The 22649-nt window shown below is 40.2% G+C and overlaps 2 protein-coding genes across 9 annotated transcripts in view; one reads left to right on the top strand and one right to left on the bottom strand.

Moving 5' to 3' along the window:
- Positions 1-887: 887 nt before the first annotated feature.
- PIGP (phosphatidylinositol glycan anchor biosynthesis class P) lies at positions 888-8852 on the bottom strand. Of its 3 annotated transcripts, none has more exons than XM_033232453.1 (5): positions 8709-8852; positions 8038-8141; positions 4797-4869; positions 2524-2642; positions 888-1234 (listed from the first exon to the last, which is right to left on the bottom strand). In XM_033232453.1, the coding sequence occupies exons 2-5, from the start codon at positions 8117-8119 to the stop codon at positions 1104-1106; spliced, it is 405 nt and encodes a 134-aa protein (XP_033088344.1). In that variant the 5' UTR covers positions 8120-8141; positions 8709-8852; the 3' UTR covers positions 888-1103. The 3 variants fall into 3 exon arrangements, with proteins under 3 accessions (XP_033088344.1, XP_033088345.1, XP_033088346.1); XM_033232454.1 differs by having other exon boundaries at positions 8581-8713; XM_033232455.1 differs by lacking the exon at positions 8709-8852 and adding an exon at positions 8518-8702.
- Positions 8801-22649, top strand: part of TTC3 (tetratricopeptide repeat domain 3) — a 120218-nt gene continuing 106369 nt past the window's right edge. For 4 of the 6 annotated variants that reach the window (XM_033232443.1, XM_033232444.1, XM_033232446.1 and 1 more), the window contains exon 1: positions 8880-9068. The gene's annotated coding sequence lies outside the window, so the exon portion shown is untranslated. Of the gene's footprint in view, positions 9069-22649 lie in introns of all 6 variants that reach the window. The other 2 variants (XM_033232445.1, XM_033232448.1) reach the window with 2 other exon arrangements.

The following is a 22649-nucleotide window of genomic DNA, read 5'->3' on the forward strand; positions in this document are numbered from 1 at the left end:
AGTGTGGTGACATGCTCTCACCATAATATAACAGGAACTGAGATGAACTAGGGAACAGGAAAAGCAGATTCATGTTATCTATCTCATGCTTACTGGCTAAGGATATGGTTATTGTCCCCTTCCCAGCTCCTCCTCTGAATCTATTCGCCATTCACTAGTCAGAATGACTTAAAAAACAGAAATCAGGCCATGTCACTCCTTTCCTTCAAGACTCCCAACAGCTTGATCCCAAAGTGCCTCAAACTCATCACACTTACACTTAAATCCACACTTCCTACACTGATCTACAAAGCCCTTCACAATCTGAGCCTGGTCTCTCCAGGCTAACCTGGGACCACATTCTCTTGTTTGGTATGCTCTAAGGACAATGCCAGTCTTCTCTCTGTTCTTAGGACACACCAAGCTCCTTCCCACCTTATGGTCTTTGCCTCACCTGCTTTATACTTAGATCCCAACAGCCTCTCTCTGAGAGGCCTTCCTTGACCACCTAATGTGAACTAGTCATCCCTTTGCATTCTAGAATACATTATCTTAATTCTCTGCATAGCACTCATCAAATTATATTTCCTTGTTTATTTGCTTAGTCACCTCACCCTGCCTCTAAAAATGTAAGCTCTTTGAGAGAGAATCTTACCATTACTTCATCCCCAGTGCCTAGAAAAATACCTGGTACACACTGAGTACTCAACAAATATTTGTGTCTTAGACAAGAATCTGATGGCACAAGTTCTAAATGTACCATCCCCCAAAAATAAGGATTTGAATTCTGGGCCCCTCAGGATAAACAGGAGGAAAGACACCATTGCCCTTTGCAAATTACAATATAAAAGCCTCTCTGGAGGAACTTCTTGATTATACTGACACTGATTTTTTTTTTAAAAATCTGCTATATGGTAATGCAATATTGGATTTATTCTGTTCATTAACAATTAATACTTGAGAACATTTACAATATTCATTGAATATAATCTAAGAGAAGGTCAACTGACATTTTTTACTTCTCTATTAATAAGAGAGATGGTCAAATTAATTTATGGCCAAAATTATAATGGCAAAAACTTATAAATAAATACGTGCTTGGTGTTAGTATGGTTACATACAGTTCAGTTTTTGGTGTAAAGTTCTTTGGCTGCAAGAAAGAACACCTGGTTTACTTCACTAATAGAAATATCTCTTAATGCTGGAATGGCTTCCTCTTGGTATTTCTTCTGCTGTTGATTTTTAGCATAGTTATCTGTAAGAAAAGACCAAAAAGTTCTGTTTACCCAAGCAATTTCTTCTACAGTCTCTGTGTCTGATGGAGACCCACCACATAGTTTACTAGGCCGATGTTTGGATAGTGACAAACATCGTGTTTAACATAATTAAATGATTACTTAAATCTTCTCTTTAGAAGAAATGTCCCTATTAAAATAAAAACATAACTGGTAAAGTATTTTTTTCATCTCTAATTTGGAAAGAAATTAGTATTTTAATCAACCGTACAATGATGATTAAAGTCTCATTTGCACATTTCTCATGGGAACAGAATTATATCCAGGCCTTGAAAATGTATTTAAATAAACACCACAAAACTATTAAATCATTTGGTATAAATATTCGTGCAAACTTAACAATTTTCCCTCTTTGCACAAATTATCTATTTGCTGCCAATTCCAGTCAAGAATGCATGGAATGCAGTATATTAGACAGACATTTAAAAATAATAGAATTGATTTTCGAAATAAATTGTAGAGGCTAATAAAGGTTTTGAAAAGTTGAAAAATCATGCCAGGGAACTTAAAAAATACCTTACTTTCTAGAATTTAACCAAGCTCAGGAGTCTGATTTATTTTCATCTTTAGACTTGAAAGAACTTAAAAAAAAATAAAACCAGACGAATGTGTTGTGGCTCTTTTATCCACTTAATTGGAATAAGGAGTACACAATGATCCTGAAGAGGATATACACCCCCAAAGTCCTTTTTCTGAACAACGTCTGCATGTACTATTTGCTATCTCTTGATCAACAGTGTCTGTTCAGGATAAAAGAAATTTCTCTCAGGCAAAGTTAATGGGAACATATTATAGACACATATAGTATATACTTGTCATTTTATGGGAACATACACCTGCTAACCAGTGTTATAATTCATTATAATTTATTTCCTCCATGAATATAGCTAGTGCATATTCATCAGAACTTAATTCCTCCATGCAAATATTTCCTTTTGTATAAGTTTGTATTTATTTCTCCTAGTAGCTTCTTTTTACCGTCCTAATGTGTGTGTATGTGTGTTTTCTTTTAGGATGACATTTCATTCTTGTCGCCCAAGCTGGAGTGCAGTGGCACGATCTTGGCTCACTGCAACCTCTGCCTCCTGGGTTCAAGTGATTCTCCTGCCTCAGCCTCCCAGGTAGCTGGGATTACAGGCATGCACCACCACCGTGTGTTTTACAGCCTGTTCTTTGTTGCTTTTCTGGGTAAAAGTGCTAATACTGTACTCTTTCATTGCCCCAGCACTTTCCTTTTATATAAAGTTACCTGTGATTGTATGAATGGAGTCGAGTGGAGAGGTACTCATCATGTTAATCCCAAACAAGAGCACGTAGCCAATTACTATAGTAATAAGGAGGTAGACAGGTAATGCAACTGCCCAATATCTGCCAAAAAGAATATTAAAGTACATAATAGACACTTTAAAAAAGTTGTAATTCTCAAGAGTCAGTCACAAAGCCAACACGTTTTTTAAATTTAAATTTTATAAAGTAATACGTGTACATAGAGACAAATAGTTCCACAAGGCTTATAATGAAAAACTGCAGTTCTCTATCCCACCATCCCAACCTTGGGGTCTCACTCTCCAAAAAGAAATGCTTTGAGCACTTGAGCTGTCTTCTGGTACTTACCTCCTCATTGTTACAAAACATGCTCATAGTACTATTTCTTCATTTTTTTCCATTACAGACATTTTCTCTAGACTTGCTAATATGGAGATGATGAATTAACCTCCTCCTATCCTCTTCTATACTTACATCACAATTTCTCATTATAGCAGCAGGTTTTAGAAATAATTGTAACTATATAAACAAGTTTGTAATGAGGATCTTAGTGCACTATTATTATATATTTTCTTGTACAACATTTTGGGTTTTTTCTGGAATAATTACATCTTTTTGTCCGTTCACTTGGTTTTCCACGTGTCCACCAATACCAGAGCCTCAAATTCTCTGACAGGACTCTATTATGCCTCTCAGTATCATTCTGTACATGGAGTGCTATTTATTTATTTTTTTTGAGAGAGCATTTCCCTCTGTCACCCAGGCTGGAGTGCTATGGCACAATCACGGCTCACTAGCCTCAACCTCCTGAGCTCACTTCAGCCCTGCAAGTAGCGGGACTATAGGCACACAACACCACGCCTGGCTAATTTTTAATTTTTTTTGTAGAAATGCGGTCTTAAGATGTTGGCTAGGCTTTTTTTTTTTTTTTTTTATGATTTATTCTCTATTATTTTCTCTTTCTGGAACTTCTAATAGTTAGATTTTTAACCATTATACTTTCTTCTATTTTCAATTTTTTGTTCTAATTTCTAGAGATTACCTTTATTTTCCAATCTTTCAATTAAAATTTTAATTTTGATTATCATGTCTGCAATTTCCAAATACAATAATTTCCTGAACATTCCTTTTCCATAGCATTCTCTTCTTGTTTCATAGTTATAATTGTTTCTTACCTCTTTGAGAATTTTATGTTATTTAAAAATTTTTTTCTGTTTTCTGCATTATCTCTATTTCCTTCAAATTCCCTTTACTTTTCTGCTTTTTCATTTCATGCTAGAGGCTTTATTTTAATGTCTGGTAACTTAGAGTAGTCCATTCATATTTAAAAATGAAGTGCTAACAAGTGAGTTGGAGCACTATGTGTATGTGGGCAGGGATGGTCAACTGGTGAGCCTCACTCTAAGAGACTTGGCCACTTCACTGGGGTCCTCTAAATGTCAGAAATTATAGATCCTTTCTCTTGGGCTGGTCAGCTTCCTCAGGAAATAACTATCTATCTTTTTCTGTAAGGAGTAGGGTCTATAAGCCTGGAAGCCCCAAGAGGAAAACGTAGGAGGAGGTAAACCTTCTCATTAAGCCATGCAGATTTTCACTTACTTCCCTGTTTTCAGTAAGACGCCTCATTCCCACACTCAGACTAAGAAGCCCCAAAGCCAGAGACTCTTACTCAACCTTGCCAGAGAGTAAAACTCCTGTTTTCTGCAGGGGAGGGCAGGGCGGGTCTCTCAGCTTTGAGGGATGAGAGAGGGAGATTTGAAGGCTGAAGCCTTTAAACATGTTTTCAGTCCAACCTAGAATTAAAGAGCTACCTGGTACCCCAATGTCTGAGCTATTCGGGAGTTCTAAGGCACAAATATTCTTGCTGGCTTCCCTACTTCAGCAATGTGAAAATCACAGAAACAAAGGCAGTTACTTCTCACCTATCACAATCCACTTTCCAAAATGTGGTTGATAACTCTTTTCTGCTATCCTATTGTTTCTGTGGTTTATATCTTAAGTCGTTTTTTTTTTTCCTGTAGGGTCATTTTAACAAGATTTTTGGAGGAAATGGATGGAGATAAACATGCATGTTCATGCTACCATCTTTAATTAGAGAGGTATCAATAGCGATCTTTAAAAAGCTTTCAATTTCTATATGGCTATTGATGAATTTTAGGAAAATAAATATTTAAGATTTGGATAGGTTTAAGAAAGGATATGATTCCTTAAAATAGCATTAATTATATCCTCATTTAAGAAATATATTAAACTTACTTTTGAGGCCAATAGGTTAAACCTAAAGAGTTTAGCCAAGATTCAGGAATAAAGGCCCACACGAGGTAAAGTACTGTAGAAAAGAAAAGGAAAAAAAAAGAAAAAAAAGAGGAAGAGAAGTCAGTAAGACATACATCTAATCTATAAATCTATTAAGATTCAGATAAAACTGAAAGCTCTTTTGAAGTGTCCCTGATTCACTTAGAAATGATTTTTTCCTCCTTTCAGTTCTTCTAGCTCCTTGTTTGTACAATTCTTATGATACTTATAATTACTGTATTAGTCATTTTTTTAACATCTTAACTTTCACACTATATTTTAAGCAATTCAAGGACACAAATCACGGCCTAGCAATTGTTGTAATGCTTATTACCTAGCAATTTCCTTTATGTACAGTAAGTGTTCAATACTTCATCCCCACAAGGTTGAAGTATTACAGACATTTAGTTGCTCAAAGGGAAATTTACCTATCCTAGTTCTCATCCACCACATGTTGAGCTTCTGCCTTATCTCCCAGAGTACAAAGTTATTTTCCTCAATCCCAAATCTCTGCAGCACTCTTCACTGTTATTCCACCATAACAACAACAATGGCTAAGTTCTGAGCACTCACTGTGGGTTAAGCACAGTTCCAAGCATTCTGTATCCATTATTTAAGATAATCTTCTACGACAATCCTCTGAGGCAAGTACGCAATTTTAACTGATGAGGAAATGGAAGCTTAGAAAGGATTCATCACCTACCCAAGGTAAGCGGCAGAGACAAATCTTAACTACCTACTACATCAGTGATGATGCATTCTTTTCTTAACAAATATGTATTACAGAATTCTGTATGTCAGGAGTGTGAGACACAATATTGAATCCAAAAGAGATGGCTTCTGCCCTCCCTAAACTTAATATCTAGGGGTGAATAGAGAAAATTGGTATTTCCACTACATTGTGATAAGTGTTCATGAATGACTAATAAAAGATGACGGTGGCTCACGCCTGTAAGCCCAGCACTTTGGGAGGTTGAAGCAGGTGGATCACGAGGTCAGGAGATCGAGACCATCCTGGCTAACATGGTGAAACCCCGTCTCTACTAAAAAAAAATACAAAAAATTAGCCGGGCGTGGTGGCAGGCACCTGTAGTCCCAGTTAGTCGGGAGGCTGAGACAGGAGAATGGTGTGAACCCGCGAGGCGGAGCTTGCAGGGAGCCGAGATCGCGCCACTGCACCTCCAGCCTAGGCCGCAGAGCGAGACTCCGTCTCAAAAAAAAAAAAAATAAATAAATAAATAAATGACATAGAAGCACATTAAAAGGCCCTCCTTCCACTCTGTATCCTCCTTCCCCTTGCTTAATTTCTCCCCATGGTACTTTATCACCTGATACTATATACATTTTTCTTATTTAATTTGTCCATTGACTATCTCCCCCCAGCGTTAGAATAAAAACTCTATGAAAACAGGGCATTTTTGGCTGTTTTGGTCCTTCCTAGCCTGTAACAGTGCCTGGCACATGGTAAGCACCAACAAATACTTGAATTACTTTTTGGTTGTGGGTATCATGGAATTTAATTTTTTTTTTTTTTTTTTTTGAGACAGAGTTTCGCTCTTGTTGCCCAGGCTGGAGTGCAATGGTGCGATCACCGCAACCTCCGCCTCCCGGGTTCAAGCGATTCTCCTGCCTCAGCCTCCCGAGTAGATGGGATTACAGGCATGTGCCACCATGCCCGGCTAATTTTGTATTTTTAGTAGAGACGGGGTTTTTCCATGTTGGTCAGGCTGGTCTCAAACTCCCGACCTCAGATGATATGCCTGCCTCGGCCACCCAAAGTGCTGGGATTACAGGAGTGAGCCACTGCGCTGGCCAGAATTTAAGTCTTAAAGTGATTGCTTTTATTTATTCATATAGCTTCTAATCCTTGATACACTCTTTGAACAAGGATTTACGAACAGGAGTTCATAAATTAGTGCTAACTACGTTAGTTAGTGCTAACAATAACATCAGTAGCGAACACTTATTAAGTCCTTAACCGTTCCTAGGCATTATTTTACGTGCTTTACATAAATTACCCTGGTTAATCCTCACAACAGTCAGAAGAGGCAGCAGAGTGAAGTCAGTCAGTGTATTTGGGTTCAAATTTAGAGGCCTATCATTTAGTAGCTTTGCAATCTTGAGCAAGTTACTGAAACCACAGGATGCTCATCTTTAAAGTAAGGACAATAATAACAGAACCTACCCCATAGAACTGTTTCATGTGTCACAAGCATTTAACAACCATCATTATCACTAACCTTTTACAGATAAGGAACCTGAGGTTCAAAAAATTTGCTGAGGGTCCCAGCTCACATGGCTAATCTGTGGAGGAGTCAGAATTTGAACTCAGTTGTAACTTCTTCACTTCTTTTCAGTTGTAACAGCCTGGCCATTATATTCATCTGCAAGCAGTACTGATGGTGCAGGCTGATATATTTTAGTTAGGGTTCAGAAGTACTACCACTCCTCCACTTTCCTAGTTTCCAAAGAGTTGCAGAACGTTGGATCGGGGGCACTCAATTTTCTCCCTCTTGTGTGCCTCAAAATTCCCAAATCCTTTTGGGGAGAGACTTGGGGCTTGCTGAGTGACTGGGCATACTAGTGTCTCAGTGAGCGTCAGTCTCCGTATCTGTAAAACGGAATGTTATGGGGATTAAGGGAGATCCAGGATGAAAAGGACACACCTTTCAACCTGACTTCCCTGGGCTACTTCTTTTGTTCCCCAGATCCCCGCAGGGCACACTGGTGCCACACCAAGCTCCTCGGTTTTCACGGCCTTTCCATGTCTTCCCTCTCTCCTACTCTTTTCTTATCAGCATCAGTGCCGGGGGAAAGGCCTCTGTAAAAGCCTTGACTTTCCAGTCTGGTTTCAATGTCTCTCCACCGTGCTCCCCTGACACTCGTCACACTGAGCACTAACTGTAGATTTACTCATCTGTCTCCTCCACAAGACCACGACCTCCTTAAGGGCAGGGACCAGGCTCTATTCACTTTGCCATTGCGTCTGGTGCTGTATAAATATTTGTAAAGACTAAAACCTCCTAGGCTAGTGCTGGCACACAGAACACTCAACAAACACGAGTTCCCTTCAGATTTTCTTAAAAAGAGACATAGGGAGAAAGAATCAACAGTTCATGTGTGCACAGTCTAACCAATGGATTCTTCCCTTGTCACTGAACGCCAGAAAAAGCCCCTGGCCATCCATCAGGAAAGTACTTACTGAAGCCAAACTGGGAGCTTAAGAAAAGAACAAAGCCATAAATCGCTCTTTCTGGCAATGGCGACGGTGAATTTTCCACCATTTTTCCTGGGGCTTTAGACAATCTGTGGAAAAGGAACACAATCAGTCGTCAGCGAGGTGCTTTCAGGCACCATTGGTCCATTCCCGCCCCATCCCTCCGCCGCGGGCACGGCCCCCGCCGCGCAGAATTGCCTCCCGCGCCCCGGTCCGCAACCCGCGCCCCCGCCTCGCGCGCACACACAAGCACCCAGGCTGGCGCGCGCCCCGCAACAGAAGGGGTGGCGGGGGATAGGGCAGCGAGAGGGGGTCCGGGGGACAGAGGCGCGCTCCAGCTCTGCGAGCATGGCCTCCCTGTGGAAGGGGGGGCAGGGAACAAGGCTCGCGCGGCGCCCACCAGCACGCGGGCCTACTGGGTCGCGGCGCCGAGGCCCCGGGCCCTGCCCACTCGTGGAGATTTACATTTCTCATTCGAGGCAGGGTATGGGGGGGCGGCCCTCGACCTCGGGTCCTTCATACGCCCACCCGGGCCCCTCTCGACACTTGGACGCCTCAGTGCTGAGTTCTCTGCGCAAGCGCCGACCAGGCAGCCGCAGTGGGGGAGAAAAGAGGAAAACCTGAGGGAAAGGCCTAGGCGCAACGGCAACCCCCACCTTGGCGCAGGCGCACGACGACCCTCCCTGGGTGGGAGCTGGGGAGCCCGAGGCCCGCGTGATCCCGCTAATCGCGACGGCAAAGGAGGGGGCGGTGGGGTGCGACTGCGCAGGCGCGCTGCCCGCCCACGTGATGCACCTCCGTTTAGCTCAGCCGCCCGCTCCCTCCCGCGGTCGGCTGACGTGGAGGGCCGGAGGTGGCGGCGGCGGCTGCTGCTGCCTGCGCCGAGGCTCGCGGGCGGCGGGCCCGGGTGAGTGCACACCCGGCGCGCGGCCGGGCTCCAGGATGTGTCACCTTGTCCCGCTGCAGCCGAGATGCCGGGGGAGCGGGGCATTCCACACCCCCTCCGTGGGTGTGTGGTGAGTGTGGGTGTGTGCGCGTCGCCCCGCGTCCCTCGCTGCGGTGCCTGCTGTGTGTCTGCATGGGTCGGGGCCCCGCGCGATGAGGGGGTGTGGCCGCTATTGCCTGCCCTAGTGGGTTTCTCCGCTTAGTCGGGTGCCCTTTTGCGAGCGAAGCCCTGGGATGCCGGTGCGAGGGTGGGAGTAGTCCCTTTGTGCGCATTCCCCCGCTGCCCGTGCCTCGGCCGGTGCGTGGCTGACACCCCCCCTCTGGGTGGAGGGGCCCGCGCTCGCGTGTCGCCTCGTGGCCCCCTTTGTGTCGGTGTCCGCGCTCCCTGGCGGCTGCGGGGGCGCTTTCGGCCTCGCGGGTGGCCCCCCCTTTGTGTCACTGCCCATGTCTGTGGGCTGCGCGTCCCCCAGCGCGCGTGGCCGCGCCTCCTGTACTCGCGACCCCCGCCTAGAGCCTTGCTCGCGCAAGTGTGCGTCCTCGCGTGTCTCCGAGTGTTCCCAGAGAGTCTGCGCATGGGTCCTGTCGAGTGCGTGATCTCATGTGTGCGGGTTTAATTTTGTCGAGTGGGTATCTCTTGTGTGCGGGTTTCGTTGGTGCGTGTTCGTGAACGTTCGTGCACACCCCTTGCTGTGTGTGCGTGTGTTCACGACTCTTGTCACCTGTTTTCGTGTGAACTGGCAGTCCAGTCCAGGGCCTGTCCCTACGGAACGGACCCAGGAGGGGGGTAACCTCGCCTCTCCCCTCGCCCCCGCGCCTCTTTCTGAGCATCCTCCCCCACAGACTCTAAAGGGAAGGGGGGTGGACAGGATGGAGTCTGGCCAGTTGCTCCGCAGTGTTGACGCTGCCAGTGTGGCCTCTTCAGCCAGCCTGTTCAGGGCACAGAATAGAGGGATCAAAGATAAAAAATGGAGCCGAGACAGGTGAATTTGGGCTGGTACCAGTTCGCAGTGTCTTTTCAAGCAGAGGCGCCCTGGACGTCAAAACCCCCTCGGTTGCAGAGACCTTTCAAAATGTATGCACACGCCTGCTGGGCGATGCCGTCCTTAGCCGTTCGTGATGATATTTAATGGTTTATAGGATATTTTATGGCATTCACCTAAATCTCTTTCCATTTTGCCCAACATCCTGGCGAGGGAAACAAGGTAAAAATCTTACAGATTTTACTCCTCCGGAGGGAGCCTTTTCCTTATAACTACGACTCTAGTTAGGACATTTTTTTGTTGCAAGAAATTTGCGATTTAATCTAAGAAAAATGGGATATATTATAAGGACACCTAGGGTAAGAAACTTCAAACCCATTAGAGAACCAGCTACTGCTCCGTTTGCTGAACGTTTCATGCTCTGCGCGCAAGGGCTGCGTTTTGGTGTCTTTGTTCTGCCTGATTTTCTTATTGTCTAATTTTCGTTTTTTAAAATTTTTTTTTGGAATATTTCAAATATCAGATACAGAGGGGGGAGCTAACCAATCCGTGATTCAGATTTTACAGACGTGATTATTTAATATTTTGCCAAATTTACTTCAGATTTTTTTTTAAAGAAATAAAATTGCTCTCAGTTCCTTCACCTCCTTTTCTAGAGATAGCCACTGCGTTGAGATTTGTGTATATCTTTACTTTGCATATTTTATACTTTGATCATGGTGACTCCACACACAATATATTCTATTGTTTTTAAACTTTAATGGTATTAAAATATACATGCCTTTTTGCAACTTGCTTTTTTTTTTTTTGCTCAGCATCATATTTTGAGGTTGAAATATGAACAAATTGAATAACTGTGATATCTTTGGTTCATTCATTTTACTTGCTGGTATAGAATTGCATTGTATGAATATACCGTATTTATTTATACATTCCCCTGTTGATAGACTTTGAACTTGTTTCGGTTTTTGACTCTTAAAAACAGTCCTGCAATAAATATCTTTGTACTTGTCTGCTTGTGCACACATTTGGAAGTTTTCTGTAGGAAATACAACTAAGTAGTAGATTTGCTGGATTGTAGGCTATGTGCATCTTCAACTTAACCAAATATCACAGAAGCTCTCGAAGTGGTTGTACCAATTTTCACTGTCACTGGTGTTGAGTGAGAACACCATTTCCTCACAACCCTGCTAACACTTTATATATTATTAGACTTTACATTTTTGCTGTCTCTTTACTGACCAGCTTCCTTACGACTTTTGGTTGCTGCTAAATTTGCTTGTAGCCACCTTGGCCTCTCTTGTAGCCCTGTGTCAGCCTATGGATTTATCTCTTGCAGCTAATTGGCTTAGTCTTTTTCTCCTTTGGTTCTCTTAAGAGTAATTCCAATGAACATTTATTGTATCCCTAATGCATGTCAGTTCCTATGGTTGATGTATAGATAGAATTTTCATGATATGTTAAATATGTACCTCTTTAGTGGCAGGTGAGGTGATTTAATTAAAAGTATTTTTTTCATACGATGAATGTTTAAAAAAATTTTTCTTTCCTCTCCATTTTATTGTAGTATTTGATAAATTCAAAATATATGTAAAACATATGCAAGCTGTATAGCAAAACAATAAAATGAACATCTATGAATTCACCACTCAATCCAATAATCAAAATGACCAATATTGAATGTGCTTACTTCCAGAGGTGACTACTATCCTAAATTGTGTATATTATGCCTTGTTTTTAAAAATAATTTTATCAGATATGTATACATCCCTCAAAAAATGTATTGTATGGTTTCTGTTGTTTTTGAGTGGAAAAAAATCATATTGGGTATAGTTTTCTGGGACTTGCTTATTTCACTTGATGTTATGTTTCCGAGTTACTAATATTGGGTATAGATGTAAGTCATTGATTTTCACTGCTGTGTAATATTCCATGTGTGAATATAACACAGTGTGTGCATTCTTCTGTTGATGGGTATTTTGGTTGTTTCTAGGTTTTGCTGTTATGAAGATGCTTGTACATACTTTTTGGTTCACAGTTGTAAGAATTTCTCTAATTTTCACACCGGGGTATATGAGCCCCAGAGTAGTAATGAAGATTTGCTAAGGAGTGTGTGGGTACAAATAATGTTAATGAATCAGTTTCAAGATCATTACATTCCATAGGTACACTTTCCTAAAATTGGTAATACCTGAGGCTTCCTGCTAGTGCTACTTTCTCACCTTATGTTTCTAACGTTGCACTTTACATAAGAAAGGCAAACCACAGGTTCTTGTGGAATCTTACTATGGCACTGCCCTAAGTAGGAAAACTCCCTTGGGGAAAACAATGGGATAATTTTTTTTTTTTTTTGAGTGGAGTTTTGCTCTTTTTGCCCAGGCTAGAGTTTAATGGCACGATCTCAGCTCACTGCAACCTCTGCCACCCAAGTTCAAGTGATTCTCTTGCCTCAGCCTCCCGAGTAGCTGGGATTACAGGCGCACACCACCACACCTAGCTAATTTTGTATTTTTAGTAGAGACGGGATTTCACCGTGTTAGCTAGGCAGGTGTTGAACTCCTGACCTCAGGTGATCTACCCAACTTGGCCTCCCAAAGTGCTGGGATTACAGGCTTAAGCCACCGTGCCCGGCCTACAAAATGATACTTTAGAATATCACTATAGTGTTAGGGAAAGCCTCTTAATCCTGGCACTTCCCCATCCATTTCCTTAAGAGATACATTTCCAATAAAGTTTCATTTTTTATGTTATCAGGGTATATTTTTTGGCCAACTATATGCTGGTAATAATTATACATTTAAAAGAATGAGATACCAGTTTTACTGTAAAATGTTACTGTGATATTCTAGAAATTCAAATTCACCCTTTGCAATTATTTAATCTTATGGTGATATTTTTTAAATGTCATCTTAATGGGTAAAGGGTATGTAATTTTAAAAAGCACTTTTAGTGGTTGGTGAGCAAAAAAAAAGGGGGGGGAGGGGTTGGAATACCACCATGTTAATTTGTTCAGCAGCAAAAGCAAAAGAAAAGAGAAAGAAATACTGCCATACCACTATAGTAAGCTGTTTGCTAGAAATGGGATTGCTAGATCAAGGGGTATGAATGATCAGCTTTACAAAATAATGTCAGATTGCTTTCTGAAGGGGTGGTATCAGTTTGTACTTTGGTCAGCAGTTTTGTCTGTTTATATACTTTGATCAACAGTGTGTAAGAGTTACAGTTGATCTACAACCTCTCCCACACTTGTTATTGTCAGACTTAATATTTGCCAATAGAATGGGTATGAAATGATGCATTGTGGTTTTAATTTGCATTTTTTTGTTATTAATGAGATTGAGCATCTTTTGTATGTTTATGAACTTTGTTTCCTTTTTATGAAATATCTAGTCATATATTTTATCCTTTGTTCTGATGAGTTGTCTTTTAAAATGGATAAACTGGTAACATTGATTATGTGCATTGTAAATATGTTCTGGTTTGTGGCCTGTCCTTCTACTCTTTATGGTATATTTTGGTGAACAGAAGTTCTTAATCTTATCATAATCTACTTGGAACCTTTCTTGCCCTGGGCTTATAAAGACATTCCTCTATTTCTTTTTAGAGGTTTTAAAATGATGTCTTTCGCAATTAAGTTCGTAATTCATCTGGAATTGATTTTTGTGTGTGTTGTGAGATAGTGATCCACATTCATTTTTCCTGTGTGGTTCTAATTATCCCTGTACCATGTATTGAATTGGCCCTCTGTTCAGTGATCTGCTGTGCCATCCTTTTACATGTTTAGTTACTACCTGCATGGGTCTGTTTTTGGCTTGCCTTTCTTGTGTCACTGGTCACCTTGTCTCTCTCTGTGTTCATACCACACTGTTTTAATCATTAATACTATAGTTTTACTTGAAATCTTGGTATCTGGGAAGGACTTGAATCTCACCTATTTTTGGTCATTTGTTCTTAATAATTAACTTGTTACATGACATGAATAACCCTTTGGGTATTAATTGGAATTAATTGAATCAGTTTGGGGGAGAATCAAAGTCTTTAAGATTTTGATCCTTTTTATCTAAGAATATGGTATGTATCTCTATTTATGTAAGGTTTTAGTGTAGTTTTATGATTTTCTCCATAGAGATTTTCTACTTTTTATATGTTGATTCTGATGTTATTGTTTTTGTTGCTATTATAAATGGTGGTATTCTTAAAGATTCTATTTTAACTTATTTATTGTTAGTAAATATTTTAACTTATTTATTGTTAAATAGAAATTTAATGAATTTTTAAAAATATTGACCCTTTAGTCATCCACTTGATAAACTTACTACTAATTTTTTTTCTGAAATTCCTTTGGGTTTTCTGTGTGGATAATTATATCACTTGCAAATAGTGACAGTTTTGGTTCTTTAATTCTAGTTATTTTTGCTTTTAATTTGTTCTTTTTTTTGGTCTTAAATGTGCTGGCATACTTTATACTTATGTTCTATGGAAGTGATTAGGGTTGTTCATTAGAAGCGATTATAGTGGGCATAGAGGTCTTGTTCTCATTTTTAAAGAGAATATTTATCCGCTGAGAATAACATTTGCTGTGAATTTTTGTAGATACCTTTGATTAAGTTAGGGAAGTCTTTGCAGTTGTCACTTGCTTTTCTGCACTTGCTGAGAATATCTTGTGTCTTTTCTCCTTTAATCTGTTAAATGTAATGAATTCCATTTTATAGATTTAAAACTTCATTTTCTTTTATATTCTTTCTTGACATAAACCCAAATTGGTCTTTATAGATTGTATTTTTATGAACTACTACTTTGAGTTTGCTCATATTTTATTTAGATTTTTGTGTCTGTTTGTGACTAGAATCACCTCTCATTTTTCTTTATTGGCTGTCTTATCTGACTTTGGTATTAAAGTTACACTAACTTTATACCATGAGTTAGAGAGTAGTTCCTCTTTTTCTGTTCCCTGGGAGAGATTGGATTGGAGTGATTTGTTTCTTAAAAGCTTGGTGGAACTTAACTATAAGGTCATTTGGATCTAATGTTTTCTTCATAGAGTTTTAGTAGTAATTAGTTGAATAGTCATAGGACTGTTCAGGTATTCTATTTCTTTTAGTCAGTTTTGGTAAGTTTTAGAAGTTTGTCCTTTTATCATAAGTTTTAAGTTCTTCACATGAAGTTTATGGTTTTTTTTTTTTTTTTTTTTTTTTGAGGTGGAGTCTGTCTGTTGCCCAGGCTGGAGTAGTGCAATGGTGCCATCTCATTGCAACCTTCGCCTCCCGGGTTCAAGAGATTCTCCTGCCTCAGCCTCCCGAGTAGCTGGGATTACAGGAGTGCGCCACCATGCCTGGCTGATTTTTTTCTATTTTTAGTGGAGACGGAGTTTCACCATGTTGGCCAGGCTGCTCACAAACTCCTGACCTCAAGTGGTCTGCCCACCTCAGCCTCCCAAAGTGCTAGGATTATAGGCGTGAGCTACTGTTCACGGTATGGCATTAACTCTGTTTTTAATCTCTGTTTTATTTGTGTATGTGTTCCCCTTTTCTCATTTTGAATGTTATTTATGTCTGACTTCTCTTTCTTGATCAGTCTTACTAAAAGTTTGTCCATTTTTAAAATCTTGGCAAAGGATTAACTTTTGGCCTAATTTGTTCTGTTATTTGTTTTTTATTTCATTGATCTTTTTTCTCTTTTATTATTTCATTTTACTTTCAGTTTGTTATTTAACTATTTTTCTCACTTAAATTACACACTTAGCATTAATTTTCAACATTCTTATTTCCTAGTATAAGCATTGCAAGGCTATAAACTTCCTCAAAGTTCATTTTCGCTTTATCTAACAGTTTAATTTATAGTGTTTTCATTAACTTTCAAATCAAGTATTTTTAAAATTTCTATTTTGATTTTTTCTTTGACTTATGAGTTACTTAGACATTTAAAAATTTTCAAATGTGTCTGTATTAAGTTGTTTTCCTTTAATTATTGATTTATTAATTGTGTTGCCAGAGAATGTTTTATCTTTTTAATATCTTTTTTTTTTTTTGCCCTTGCTTTATGGCCTTGTACATAGTGAATTATTAGAACTGTTCTGTGTATACTTGTGAAGAGTATATATTCTATAATTGTTAAGTGTCTATTAGGTAAAACTTGTTATTTGTGTTGTTCTGGTAGTCTTTATCCTTATTAATTTTGGTTTATCGTATCTTAACTGAGGGAAATGTGTTGCAATATCCTACCATTACTAGTTTCTAACAGATTTCCTGTAGTTCTAACAATTTTTGTTCTTCTGTATTTTGAGACTTTTATTAGTTACGTGCAAGCTTAACATTATTTTCCTAGTGGCTCGAACCTTCACTATATTGTGATCTTCTCTAAGTTTGCTTCTTTGTCTTGGAGGCCTTTTGTCTGATCCCATCTTTCTTTTGGTGCTAATTTACCTGGAATGTTCTTTTCTTTCATTTTACTTTGATTTTTTTAAGTGTCCTTACATTTTAAGCGTCTCTTATAAGAGACATAGCACTGGATTTTTCTTTTAATCTCACCAGACAACCTCTGTCTTTTAATTGGTAAGTTCCAAGTGTCTTGGTTGGTGGTTGACTCAGTTTTAGATATTAAAAAAATCTAAAAGTATTTTTATTTTACCTTTGTTCTTGACAGATCATAATGGATGTACAGTTGTAGGTTAGTGTTTCTTTTCTGTCAGTAGGATAGGAATACTAGTCTACTGTTGCTTATACAAAGTGTGCTGCCAGTTTTATTTATGCTTTTTCCTTTTTCTTTTTTTTTGGAGATGGAGTCTTTCTCTGTTGCCAGGCTGGAGTGCAGGGGCACGATCTCGGCTCACTGCATCCTCCGCCTCCCAGGTTCAAGTGATTGTCCTGCCTCAGACTCCTGAGTAAGTGGGACTACCGGCGCCTGCCACTACGCCTGGCCAATTTTTGTATTTTTAGTAGAGATGGAGTTTCACCATGTTGGCCAGGATGGTCTTGATCTCTTGACTTCATGATCTGCCCGCCTCAGCCTCCTGAAGTGCTGGGATTACAGGCGTGAGCCACTGTGCCCAGCCTATTTATGCATCTTTGAAGAAAATATCCTTTTTTTTTTAGTTACGTTGGATTTTCTGTCTTTGGTGTTACATCATTTCACTTCTAAGTCTACATAGAGATTATATTTATCCTATTTTGGATGCATGTGTTTCATGATTCTGCATTTTGTGTTTCATGAGATCTAGAAGTTTCTGAGCCCTGTATTCTTTAAATATTATGTCTCATTAATCTCTTCTCTCCTGCTGGAACTTTAACTGGATATATATACACACTAAACTGTTTCCAGATCACTTATTCTTTATCTTTCATATTTTTTATCTCTTTGTTTCTCTTTACCAGAATTTACAGTGCTAGGTAATTTCATAAGGCATATATTTTAGTTCACCAATTTTCTCTTCAACTGTGCCTCTGTTAGGATATCCTCTGTTAGGAACTTTTTGGGATGGGTTAGAACCCATCCCATCTTTTTTTTTCTTTTAATGATTACATTTTTAATTTCTAAAAGCTCTGCTTGGTTCTTTTTTGGTATGCTCAGTCGTTCTTCACGCTCTCATGTTGTATGCTGATTTCTGTGGCCCTGTAGCTGTTCTGTAGACTATATCAGACATTCCCAATGTCTGATATCCTTGGGGAGGGGATGTCTAAACTTAAGTGCTTTTTTTTTTTTTCTGTTGTCTCTCCCTCAGTGTAGCTGTCACGTCATGTGTTTGGTGATCATTGATTACGAACTTCTGTTTCATCTTTGTGGGAATCTTGAGAGTCTAATTTGGGGATGCTTTCTTTCTGAAAGCATTTCTGTCAGCTTTGTCTGGGAGCTAGGAAGTTTAGGTGGCATCACTTTTAAGTTCCTACGTTTTGCTTCTAGCCCAGGGCTCAGTGTCCTGATCCTACTACTGCTCTTGGTACCACCACTTGTAGCACTAAACTGTAGCCAAGTTTAATTTCTAGCTCAAGGTTTGTTGCTTTTGCATGGAGAGGGTGGCTTCAGATGTTCCCCTATTTCTATGGTCTCAGCAAAATCATCCAAAAAGTGTTGTTTTTTTTTTTAAATCTAGGATCTACCTTTTTCCTCCCAATAGTACGTTCCCCCAGAGTGTCTAGTTCACCATAACTGATGGGGTCAGAAGCTCTTTATTTTAGTATTTAATTTTAGTAGTATATTTTTGTTTGTATTAGAAAAAATTTTATGGTACCAAACAAGCTTTCTTGGTGATATCAGCATTTCTATTGAAACTAGTTTACACCTAAGTTAAGATTTGAGTTATCCTAAAGAAAACCATTAAGTAAATAGCAGTACAGATGACAAGTGGATTGCACAGTATATCCTCTAGATCTATAGTGACCCTACAGAGATAAACCTGTGATAGTCAAACAGTGTGAAAACTGCTGTCAGACATGGATAGGGTGCTCTTGTTTATAGAGAAGAGGTGCAAAAATCAACTTGATGGTAGTGGGAAGATCAGGAAATGCTTCCTGGAATTGGGTATTAAGAACTGATAGCGGCCGGGCGCGGTGGCTCAAGCCTGTAATCCCAGCACTTTGGGAGGCCGAGACGGGCGGATCACGAGGTCAGGAGTTCGAGACCATCCTGGCTAACACGGTGAAACCCCGTCTCTACTAAAAAATACAAAAAAGGCTAGCCGGGCGAGGTGGCTGGTGCCTGTAGTCCCAGCTACTTGGGAGGCTGAGGCAGGAGAATGGTGTAAACCCGGGACGCGGAGCTTGCCGTGAGCTGAGATCTGGCCACTGCACTCCAGCCTGGGCAGCAGAGCGAGACTCCGTCTCAAAAAAAAAAAAAAAAAAAAAAAAAAACTGATAGCATTAGGTGGTTACAGAATAAGTTTTGTTTGGGAAGGACTGGGGTATGACTGGCTTCTAGGTTGTGTGTCGTAGAGTGACTGGGGATAAAAGCAAGATCACAAAAGGCCTTCTATGCTTATATTAGGGAAGTTAGACTTTATTTTCAAGCTGAAGGGAAGCTGTTGCATGGTTTTAAGCAGTATAGTGACATGATCAGAGTTTTAGAGGGTGCCAAGATTGAAGGCAAGCCTGACCAGTTAGGAGACTGCTTGTTAAATTATTTCAGAGGAGAAACAGTGAAGGCAGTGGCACTGGGCATGAAGAAGTATATGTGTGCTAATTTTAGATTTCTTAGGGAAGCAGAAATGACAACAGTTTGCGGTCAGTTGGACAGAAATGTTGAAGGAGACTGAGGAGACTAGGTTGACTCCCAGGGTTTAGGTTTGGGTAGTAAAATGGCATGTAGAACAATTAACTGATAAACAGCATACAGAAAGAGGAAAGAACTTAGTTTCATATGTTTGTTTTTGAGGAAAAGATGTTTGTTTTTGAACTTACTGATTCAGAGGGGCTTGTGGGACATCTTGGTTAAGATCTTGTTGTAGTTCTAGTAGGGTCTAGAAGTCAAGAGATACAAACTCGCCTGGAAGGATTTGGGAGTCTTCAGCATTTGGAAGTTTGGAAGCCATTGTTTATTGTAGTGCATATGAGATAATTTAAACTGGTACATAGATAAACACTTGAAAAAATTTTAATAGATAGGAATTTAATGTGTATGAGAAACGTAACTTGCACATCTAACCTTTGATAATCATGGACATCATCACTTAGGCCAAGCAAGCTCAATAAAAGGGAAATATTAACTAAAAATATATGTGATACATGGAAATGGCAAAAATCATGGTGAAGCTATGCAAATGATGCAAGTTCAGAAAGTGCTGTGTTAAGTCATGGGTGTGGTGGATAAATTCACCCAAGGAGAGAGTAAGAGTGAGAAGAAAAGAGAGTTGACATTGGGTGGCGGGGAATGGAGAAGAAGAGCCCATGAAGGAAACTGAGGAAGAGCAGCCAGACGAATAGGAGGAAAACCAGGAGAAGATGGTCTTTGGACTCCAAATGAAGAGTTCTGAGGAGGAAGTGGTCCACAGTGTCAAGTAAGTTGTAAGCTGAAAAGTGCTCTTTGGATTTAGCAATTAAGGTAGACTATTTAGCTGGAAGCATCCAAACCGTGGATTTTAAAAATACTCATCTAACGTTAATGTTAATGATAGCTGGTATTTAGAGCATTTCCCATATACCTGGTACTCTTCTAAGCACTTGACATGTATTAACTGGTTGATCAGGTAGGTAATATCGTTATCCCCATTTGATATGCGAGGAAACACAGAAGAAGCACAGAGAGGTTAAGTAACTTGCCCAAGATCACACACCCAAGGAAACGAGAGCCAGGATTCAAGCCGAGAGTCTTGGCTACAGAGTCCATGTTCTTAACCACTTTGTCACATTGCCTCTCTAGTTAAAATACAAGGCCGGGTGCGGTGGCTCAACGCCTGTAATCCCAGCACTTTGGGAGGCCGAGGCGGGTGGATCACAAGGTCAGGAGTTCAAGACCAGCCTGGCCAATATGGTGAAATCCCGTCTCTACTAAAAATACAAAAATTAGCCGGGCGTGGTGGTGGGCGCCTGTAATCCCAGCTACTTGGGAGACTGAGGCAGGAAAATCGCTTGAACCTGGGAAGTGGAGGTTGCAGTGAGCCGAGATCGTGCCAGTGCACTCCAGCCTGGGTGACAGAGTGAGACTCCGTCTCAAACAAACAAACAAACAAACAAAAAATAGAAAATAAAATTTACCCCAGTGTCGTAATTACAATACAATTGGTGCTGTGTGTGTGTTATCAGTGAGATTTGCCAGACTTGAATGACCAGTATCAGTCTGCCAGGTATGAGCACATTAATTGTATTGTAATTGACGCCATGATGTGTGGGCTGTGACAGTTCTTGGCTCTTTCTGTATTTTATGCCAAAACAATTTGTAAGACGAGTGAGTTTAGCACATACGTCATATCATGTGCTATAGTTTGGGTGCTCCAGTATCTTATGTTTTCTGGTCATGGTTCACTCTTAGAGTTAAATTTTTTTAAACTCTGGAAATATTCATGCCAAATAGGTCAGGTTCTAGACATTATAGATAAGCAGTCTTTTGTGAAAGGTCATTAGTGATCTTCATGAAAGCAGTTTCCCTTGAACGGTCAAAGTGGAAACCAATTCGTAGGAGACCGAAAGTGAATGAGAAGGAGGATTCAGATGGGTGAAAAACGAAGAGTTCTTGATGAAGTTGAAGAATGGCTCTGGTAGGAAATCAGGAAGACATGAGCCATAATGACTCTTGGCTATGATCAGAGAGGAGTTAATAAAAAGTTTTACAACTGGTTTTGACCCAGGTAGTGTTCTGAGGTGTCACCCTGGGGTGGGAGAGCCTAGTGAGGTAGGCAGTGAAGTTCATGTTAGTTGAGGAGGCTGTTAAACTACAAGGCTAGAGTATTGTGTGCATGGACCTCGATGTGGCTGGGATGATGACAGAATTTGGAGGAAAGAGAAAAACACTGTGAACTAGTTGCCAGTGATCTTGAAACGTGACAGTAACCAAGAGATAAATAGGTGACAATGACAGGAAAAGTAGATGTAGTAAAAGAGAGTGTTTGAGAACAGAAGCTATGGCAACTAAAGACTGGATTTGAATCCTTCCTAGCTTGGTGACATGAGCAAATTACTTGATTTAAGTGAGCATTTTCCCATCTTTACAGTGGAGATGACGATAATTGTGCCTGCTAAGAAGAACTGCTTGAGGATTAGTGAAATAATGCATGTAAAACATTTGGTACAGTATGTGACACATAGTACAAATAATTTGCTAGGAAGATTGTTATTATTCTTCACTTGTGAGATTGTGAAGTTTTCATACAGCAATTTGGACATCATGAGATGGATTGATTAAATAAATAGATTTGTATTTCAAGGACTGGTGGTGGTCTTGCTTTGGAAAGAAGAAACTTGGTTTATCCTAACAATAGTAGGATAATAATGGTGAAGTGAGAGGTACAAGGAATAGTGTTAATGATGTGCTGGTGATGATAGGAAAAGAAAGCCATTATATGGGCAAGAGCTAGAAGTAATAAAATGGTGCATTTTTCAGTGATGTTTAGCCTATGTAGCTATTCTCTGATAACTATAAAAATCCTTATTATTAAAGTTTCTTCAGGAAAAAAAACCCTTAGTCTGAAACTTTAGCACTAACCCCCTTGGTCCCCCATTGAAATAAGTATTTTTAAAACATGGCTTTTGATAATGTGAGGGTTTTTTCCTTTATGCAATTTAGCAGTGCTGATTGTGTATTGCAGTAGTTGTGAGAGCGTTAGAAGCAGCAGTCCATAGGAGGATGGAAGGTCTGGATGCTGCCTTGAGGAGTTAGGAGATTGGCAGACTTCCCCTGCACCACTCTAGCCCTACTCCTTTGCCCAAGATAGAAACACACTGAGAGATGAGTAGGAAAATATGAGCAGTTGATAGGAAAGTTCTCAGCGGAGTCAGGATTTAGGTCAGGCCAGGAGGTTGAGAATATAACAGTTTGTGTATGATGAAATGGCGCATTTCACAGAATGCAGTAAAAGTAGGTAGGGTACAAGTGCAGCAACGGGAAGATGTCTTTTCTTCATTCAGCAAACACTTACTTTGAGAGCTTACCATGTGCTAGGCACATACAAAGATAAATAAGATGCCCTTAGTGATCCTCCATTTAAAGGAGACATGTAAACAGATTAACTTAGAGTAGAGATGGTGAATA

Source organism: Trachypithecus francoisi, unplaced genomic scaffold (assembly GCF_009764315.1).
Source record: "Trachypithecus francoisi isolate TF-2019V2 unplaced genomic scaffold, Tfra_2.0 Lachesis_group14, whole genome shotgun sequence".
Taxonomy (NCBI): domain Eukaryota; kingdom Metazoa; phylum Chordata; class Mammalia; order Primates; family Cercopithecidae; genus Trachypithecus; species Trachypithecus francoisi.